Source organism: Physeter macrocephalus, chromosome 20 (assembly GCF_002837175.3).
Source record: "Physeter macrocephalus isolate SW-GA chromosome 20, ASM283717v5, whole genome shotgun sequence".
Taxonomy (NCBI): domain Eukaryota; kingdom Metazoa; phylum Chordata; class Mammalia; order Artiodactyla; family Physeteridae; genus Physeter; species Physeter macrocephalus.
The window spans coordinates 24,644,447-24,653,070 of NC_041233.1; the positions used below are offsets into that span (position 1 = coordinate 24,644,447).

General features: G+C 38.9%; 1 protein-coding gene and 1 long non-coding RNA gene across 2 annotated transcripts in view; one reads left to right on the plus strand and one right to left on the minus strand.

The window, feature by feature from the left end:
* The window catches only part of NUDT13 (nudix hydrolase 13), a 19,006-nt gene that overhangs the window by 1,907 nt on the left and 8,475 nt on the right, over positions 1-8,624 (plus strand). Inside the window, 1 exon segment of the mRNA XM_024132062.3 lies at positions 3,631-3,722. Within this exon segment, the coding sequence (XP_023987830.1) occupies positions 3,640-3,722 (83 nt within the window). The 5' untranslated portion in view covers positions 3,631-3,639.
* Positions 133-8,624, minus strand: part of LOC114484599 (uncharacterized) — a 16,812-nt gene continuing 8,320 nt past the window's right edge. The window contains exon 3 of the long non-coding RNA XR_003677725.2: positions 133-3,189. This is a non-coding gene — a long non-coding RNA (uncharacterized lncRNA). The remainder of the gene's footprint in view (positions 3,190-8,624) is intronic.

An 8,624-nucleotide genomic window follows, 5' to 3' on the forward strand; every position in this document is an offset into this window, starting at 1 on the left:
ATGCGGCGGAACAGCTAGGCCCGTGAGCCATGGACGCTGAGCCTGCGCGTCCGGAGCCTGTGCTCCGCAACGGGAGAGGCCACAACAGTGAGAGGCCCACGTACCGGAAAAAAAAAAAAAAAAAAAAAAAAAATTAGAATGGTCAAAAGTAGAGTAAAACCACAATAAATAAATGCGCATAGGACATCAAACAGACAATTTACAAAAGGGGCGCTAGAACTATTAAATCTGAAAACACTTTGAATCTCAATAGTGATCAAAGAAATATAAAAGTTCTTTTCTTTTTTAACCAAATGCTATCAAACTTTGTAAGTGTGGCAATGTGTAGAAAGAGCCATATAATTTTAAAACAAATTTTGTCCCAGTAGTTCTATGTAGGGGAACTTATCTTAAAGAGGTAACCTGAAAATATCAGCACAGAAGTATTTAGCAGTATTTTATTTCTGGTAATTTAAAATCAGAGCCACCTAAATGTCTAAAATTAGGGGAATATTTAGAAAAATAAGGATGGGAGTCTACTTGGTATAATATTATGCAGTCAAAAAAAATCAATAAGTAAAGCTTATACAAAAACATGGAAAACTGCTTATGACATGTTTCATGAAAGCAAATTGAAAAAATGTTTACTGATTATAAATTTTTATTTATTTAATTTTTGGCTGTGTTGGGTCTTCGTTTCTGTGCGAGGGCTTTCTCTAGTTGCAGTGCGCGGGCCTCTCACCGTCGGGGCCTCTCGTTGCGGAGCACAAGCTCCAGACGCGCAGGCTCAGTAGTTGTGGCTCACGGGCTTAGTTGCTCCGCGGCATGTGGGATCTTCCCAGACCAGGGCCCGAACCCGTGTCCCTGCATTGGCAGGCAGATTCTCAACCACTACGCCACCAGGGAAGCCCGTTTACTGATTATAAATGTGTAAAGGTTGTATGTGCAAAAGACTAGTATATAAATTATGAGTTATATTAATGGGGTGATATTATGGGCACTCTTACAATTCTGTTTTCTAGATGTCCTGTAATATAGTTATATTAACTTGATAATTTAAATGATCTATTTGAAAGAGAAAAATATGGTTAAAGCTGAATTTTAAGGAAATCATTTTCTCTTCTTTGACTTTTAAGTAGTCTACACTGCTTTTATATAAGGTGTGTATAAAAAATAAACAAGGGACCATTTAGAAAAGGTATTAGACTTAATCTTTACTGAGTTTATGACTGTACCAATGAAGATACAATTCTCAGTTAAAATATATTTGGTTTTCCTCTTGATTATCAATTTTTTTTAAGCTACATTAGGAACTTTACTATGTCTTCTACAAGCTCGGTGACCACCAACATATGAGTCAGCAGGACATGATAATCCACAATTGGCTAAGGTTAATTTAGTAGGCATTGCATTTAGGCAAAACGTCAGGCAGCGAAGCACAGTGGGCCACACAGATTAGTTGGTAGTCATACTACAAACAACTCTTACAGTCTCACCAAAGGAATTCAAGGAACTCACCAAAGAAATTCCCTACGGTTCTCAGGGAATGAGATGAAGTGCTACTGCGAACAATGGCCTGGGAAAAGCCTCACAGTGCAGTTAGTCCTGGGAACTACTGTTTTATTACATGCTATCTTATTGTACAAGAAATATGAACACATGGTTAAAAATTTTTTTTAAGTACAGAAATGTAAAAATTACAAGTACCCTTTTCAACCCCTGTGTCCATCCCACTCTTTCAAATTAGTCACTGTTAACACTCTGGTATGTGGACTTCTAGTCATTCAAAAAATATAAATAAATATATATCCAATTAATTATATTGGTATGTATATGTATATATCCTTTTCTTTATAAATTAATTAGATCATGCTAAACTAACCAAATACTACTTGCTTTTCTTACTTAATAATATATTCTGAATATCTTTCCCTGTTACTACATATATTTTTTCTACTGTTATCTGTTTATTTTTAATAGCTGTGTATTTTTCCATTTATCATAATTTTCAGTTAACATTCCTGTACATATCCTTTTCTTCCTAGGATAAATTCCTAGAAGTGGAATTGCTAGGGGAAAGGGATGCTTATTTTCACGTTTTGATAGATATTTCCAAATTGCCATCCAAAAATAGCATATCAATTTACACTCTCAGAGTTGTATATGAGACAGAAATGTTGACTTTAAATTCATTTCCTCCAGTATATCACAGAAGTCTTTGGGTTATTAAAATAAGGATTATACTTTTAATATTCTCCTAGAGTGCTTTATAACCCACATATCACATACCGCCTTCTGTGAAAGCTATATATTTATTTTCTCTATCCTGCTAGAGTCCCTTGAGGGATGTTTATCCTATACATTATTGTGTCCCTTAAGAGAGCTTGCATAAAGTCAGTACTCAATAAATATTTTGTTGAATGTCACTTACTAAATATATTTTATCCTTGGTTAGGACATAGATTATAGCCAAAACTGTCCAAGTATTAGGCATCAGTGATTCATAATTATGCAACCAAGAAGTAGGCCTAAACTTTAGACATTCCTTGGTGGTTTAGTGTCAAAGCTTGCTTCCCTTGGGCACAGTTAAAAGGGTGGTTGGTTATTTAATTGTACTGATTTTCTTGTTTCATTGGAACTTCTTTGACTTTTTTATTGCTAGTGTGAACTGTACTTTTCAGGGAGGATAAAACACTTACTGTTATACAATTTAAAAGAAATCACCTTCTGCAGAATGGATTCTTAAGTTATAGAATTATTTTTCCTCTCACAGTGAGATCTAAAAAGTATCTTAGATCCATGTGGGTTTGCATAGCTGCCTTTTGAAATGTTTTCCTAAATGCCTGTAATTTTATATTTTTCTTATCTACAGGATTCTTCTTACTTCATTTTCAAAAGGACTTTGCTTTTCATGTATTCTGAGGAACTTGGCTCCATTACTCTGGAGACACTCCTAGGCTTACTTGGTCTATTAGGGTAGTGCTAGCTGCTGTAAAAAACTTCAAAATTTCAGTGGCTTAATATGGTAGAAGCTTATCTCTCTCTCACAAGTAGTCCAAGGTGGGGACTCTTTGGTTGGTGGGTGGCTTTTCTCCATGTAGTGATTCAGGGATCCAGGCTCTTCCATCTAATGGCTCTGCCATTCCAGAGTCTTCCAAGCAGACGGGGATAAAGGATGAAGAAGGCATACCACTGCTTAACTGTGTCAGCCTAGAAGAGATACACATCACTTCTAGTCACATTCCATTGTTAAGACCTAGTTTTGGTCCTACCAAAGGACCAAAGGAGGAGAGAAATGTAGGCCTTGGCTTGGCAAATACCACCCAACAAGAATTCCACAATATGGAAGGAGGAGCACATATTTTTTCATGGATAGTTAGCTGATTCTCACAACAACCTATTAGGTAGGCAGAACAGGTTTCAATTTTGTGGATTAGGAAAGGTCCTGAAAAGTTGAAATCCCACAGCTAGTTAGCAGTATAAATGCAATTTAGAAGCCAGATCATCTGACTCCCATTCAGTTTATCTTTCCTTAATATTAAATAGTGATCCTATTCTGGCTTAAAGTATAACCCTCTTGGTGATTCATTACTTTAAATTGCATGCTATGATCTCTCTCTTTTTTTTTTCTAAACTCCTCTTTCCCCTAAGGACCTGACAATGTCCTTGTATTGTGGAATTACTCGCAGGAGAAAATCTTTTTGGTGCTGTAGGCTGCTGTCAACCTATGTCACTAAGACACGGTGAGTTTTGACCAAACTGAGCTCTGATTATTATATCTTTGGTCCATTGAATTATAAAATATAAATATCTCAAAATCCTATATTGGGGATTACGGATGTATGATGAAGATTTACGTATAAAGATGTTCAATGCAAATTATTTATAATTAGAGAATTTCTAAACAACTAAATTTCCAATATCTAAAATGTCTGACATACTTAAATATAAGTTCTTTTCTTAAGAAAAGAACTTTGGGGACTTCCCTGGCAGGTGGTTAAGACTTCGCCTTCCAATGCAGGGGGTGTGAGTTTGACCCCTGGCTGGGGAGCTAAGATCTCACATGTCTTGGGGCCAAAAAACCAAAACATAAAAAAACCAGAAGCAATATTGTAACAAATTCAATGAAGACTTAAAAAAAAAAAGATAAGAACTTTGTCTTTTCCCCTATGGTACCCCTAGTGCATAAAACCCTAGTATCTGGCACATAGTAGGCACTGAAATATTGTTGAATGGATGAATGAACAGTAAGGGAAAAATTAATAAAATCATGATATACCCATATGATAGAATTAAAAACTATATTGAATAATAGTTCATTAAGGTTCCTGAAAATAAGGTAGATAACTCCAGTCCCTGCATACCATCTGCATACCTCCCCCATCCCCCCACAACTCCCTCCCCCAAGAACTAAACCACAGTGAAAGGCAGACTAGAAAAAAAAAAATCTACACCAGTACAGGAAGGTGATAAAGGACTTCTTTGTCCCCAGCCTGGGCAAATTTAAAATCTGTGAATTTGAAATCAGTGGCCTGCTCTCATTCAGTTTTGGGGTTTAAATTTGCACCATCTATGTGGTGTGGTCCAAAACCCTCAACCTAAGAAAAGACTTTAAGTAGTATTTGTAGACTTGCAGATGTAAAACCCCTCTGGAGGGATACAATCACAACCAGGGCTTCCCACACTGAAAGCTCTGCCATACATGAGTGCCCAGTTCAATATTTAAAGGCACATAAACATACACAATCTTACATGAGCAAGAGTGAGAAGACAACAAAATTGCAATACTTGTTTTAGATATTGTTGGACATTTGGGTTATTTACAGTTCTCAGGCTGAGACTCTAAGAACAATAACAGAATTACTGAAGTCTAAAAAATGAGAGTTAAAGTGATTAAATGTATTGAAAATGAATAAAAAATCATAAGAAAAATAAAATTCGGGCTTCCCTGGTGGCGCAGTGGTTGAGAATCCGCCTGCCAATGAAGGGGACACAGGTTCGAGCCCTGGTCTGGGAAGATCCCACATGCCACGGGGCAACTGGGCCCATGAGCCACAACTACTGAGCCTGCGCGTCTGGAGCCTGTGCTCCGCAACAAGAGAGGCCGCGACAGTGAGAGGCCCGTGCACCGCGATGAAGAGTGGCCCCGACTCGCTGCAACGAGAGAAAGCCCTCGCACAGAAACGAAGACCCAACACAGCCAAAAATAAATAAATAAATAAATAAATTTATTTAAAAAAAAGAAAAATAAAATTCTAGCAGTAAAGAATATGGTGTGAAAAATGTTAATATGCTTACAAAAAAGGCTACAAATTAGTAGATCAGTTCTAAAAGTACTTATTGTATATGTATAGATGCATAATATTAATAAATAGTTTGGAGAATTCCAAGGTATAAACAATGATCATCTCTGAGTGGTGGGATTCTTTTTTTTTAAATTAATTAATTAATTAATTAGGCTGTGTTGGGTCTTTGTTGCTGTGCGCGGGCTTCTCATTGCGGTGGCTTCTCTTGTTGCAGAGCACGGGCTCTAGGCACACGGTCTTCAGTAGTTGTGGCACACGGGCTCAGAAGTTGTGGCTCGTGGGCTCTAGAGCGTAGGCTCAGTAGTCGTGGCGCACGGGCTTAGTTGCTCCGTGGCATGTGGGATCTTCCCAGACCAGGGCTCGAACCCGTGTCCCCTGCATTGGCAGGCAGATTCTTAACCACTGCACCATAGGGAAGTCCCTTTTTTCTTATTATAAACGTTAAAAAATAGTCATTCTATAGAAATCAGAAAATACAGTTACCAATTTTTTTTGTTGTTGTTGTTGTTTGGTATGCGGGCCTCTCACTGTTGTGGCCTCTCCCGTTGTGGGGCACAGGCTCCAGACGCACAGGCTCATGGGCCATGGCTCACGGGCCCAGCCGCTCCGCAGCATGTGGGATCTTCCCGGACCTGGGCACGAACCCGTGTGCCCTGCATCGGCAGGCGGACTCTCAACCACTGCGCCATGAGGGAAGCCCACCAATTTTTTTTAAAAAGGGAAATCATCCAGAATCCCACCACTCTGGGACTTCCTTGGTGACACACTGGTTAAGAATCCGCCTGCAAATTCAGGGAACACGGGTTCGAGCCCTGGTCTGGGAAGATCCCACATGCCACGGAGCAACTAAGCCCGTGCGCCACAACTACTGAAGCCTGTGCATCTAGAGCCCATGCTGCACAAAAGAAGCCACCGCAATGAGAAGCCCGCACACCGCAACGAAGAGTAGCCCCCGCTCGCTGCAACTAGAGAAAGCCCACGCGCAGCAACGAAGACCCAACGCAGCCAAAAATAAATAAATAAATAAATTTATTTATTTAAAAATAAACCCTGCTCCTATGTTATGGGGGTATAAATTAATAAGAAAAAACAGTTTAAGTTTGATAATCTTAGTGTGTTATGGTTTCCAAACTATTATACTTAAAGGGGAAAATGCATTTTTAAGTGATTATTTATTATTGAGGTATAGTTGATTTACAATATTATATTAGTTTCAGGTGATTAACACGATTCAAAATTTTTATAGATTATATTCCATTAAAAATTATTATAAAATATTGGCTATATTTTCTGTGCTGTACAATATATCCTTCTAGCTTACTTATTTTTTATTGAAGTTTAGTTGATTTACAATGTTTCAGGTGGACAGCAAGAAAATGCATTTTTAAAAGAAGTGTTCCAATCAAGAAGAATGCAAGGAACTTTTTGGATCTCAGTCCCAGTTCCAGTGAGGCCCCAGGTTTAAGACCTTAACCTGGATGTTTTTGTAGATGTTTTGCTTTTTAGGATCTTTAGGGCAAAGCACAAGTTGTATCACTCCTACTGTTCTTTTACGAAGTTAGCAGTTTGTTCTATTGTTTATATTTGGTAACTTCTGAGTGGCACATAGCTCTCCTCTGACATACATTGAGACTTTGTCCCAGGAGGTTGCAGTCACTCACAATAAGTATAAAAATATCATGAGTGTTCAAATCTCAGGTTTTTTTTGTCTTCTGTTTACAAAAGCTCACTGCAATCGCTTTTATCATGCAGTCAAAAATAGGTTCCTATAGATGCCACTGGGGCATGTTTATCATTTTACTTTGTAGTTTCATGTGGAGCTAACTCCACTGGTGTTACAAAAGCTCCCAGATCCTACAGAAAATATCTGTAAACTGTGTTTCCTACTTAAGTGACAAAATATGCCATATACCTGAGAGTCTGTTGTAGGGCTTTCAGCAGTCAAAATCATTATCCCTGGGAGTTCCCTGGTTGCCTAGTGGTTAGGACCATAGGCTTTCACTGCTGGGGCCTGGGTTCAGTCCCTGGTCGGGTAACTGAGATCCTGCTGGCTGCGCGGCACGGCCAAAAAAAAAAAAAATCATTATCCCTAAGGCCGCAGAAGGAGAATCCACATTCAGTCCTCCCTGAATCATGCAGTTCCTGCCCTGATTCCCAAGTCTCTTGAAAGGATAGACTTAGGCCGTCCTTAATGAAGGTACAGAACTTGCTCCATTACTTTTTTTTTAGAGAAACTAATTACAGGATGTTCTCTTTTTCTATATTTTAATTTTGGCTTTTGAAAATATTACACTTATTAAATAAGTGTAGGTCACATATGGCTTCACTTTCATCACTGGTCCCTTCAGTAGAGATAAGAAGCTAACGGCATCCGCTTGGGGGAATAGATGTTTGAAACAAGAGTGCATTGAAGATAAAAGTTTCTCTTGGGGCTTCCCTGGTGGCGCAGTGGTTGCGCCTCCGCCTGCCGATGCAGGGGGGGAGGATCCCACATGCCGCGGAGCGGCTGGGCCCGTGAGCCATGGCCGCTGAGCCTGCGCGTCCGGAGCCTGTGCTCCGCAACGGGAGAGGCCGCGGCAGAGGGAGGCCCGCATACCCCAAAAAAAAAAAAAAAAAAAAAGTTTCTCTTTATCATCCATAGATTGAATAAGGGTTTCTGAAGGTATAGTGTTTGTTCCTTGTCTGCAATAATAAAGTCTGCTCCCATCTCTAGGTGGTCTGCGGTTGATGTTTTATCACTGAACTTGTTTTCCTTTCACTCCACTGCATGTAAATTCTTGCCTCACAGCATAATATTGGCAAAGTACCTTGAGGTTCAATTCAGTAAATATTTATTACCCTTGAAGTTCAAGTCAATAAATACTCATTGAATTGAGCCATTCAATATGCTAATTACCCATGATACAGAACTAAGGTAGACCCTGCCCTAAGAAGATCGTAGTCATTTTTGATAAAGGAGGCAAGAATATACAATGGAGAAAAGACAGCCGGAATAAATACCCTAAACTCATTTTCTTCCCTTCAATATCCTGCCATCCCAGAGATAAACCCATGCACCTATGGTCACCTAATCTATAACTGGACAGCTACGTGTAAAAGAATGAAATTACAACGCTCCCTAACACCATATACAAAAATAAACTCAAAATGGATTAAAGACCTAAATGTAAGGCCAGACACTATAAAACTCTTAGAGGAAAACTTGGCAGAACACTCTATGACATACATCACAGCAAGATCCTTTTTGACCCAACTCCTAGAGAAATGTAAATAAAACCAAAAATAAACAAATGGGACTTAATGAAACATAAACACTTTTGCACAGCAAAGGAAACTGTA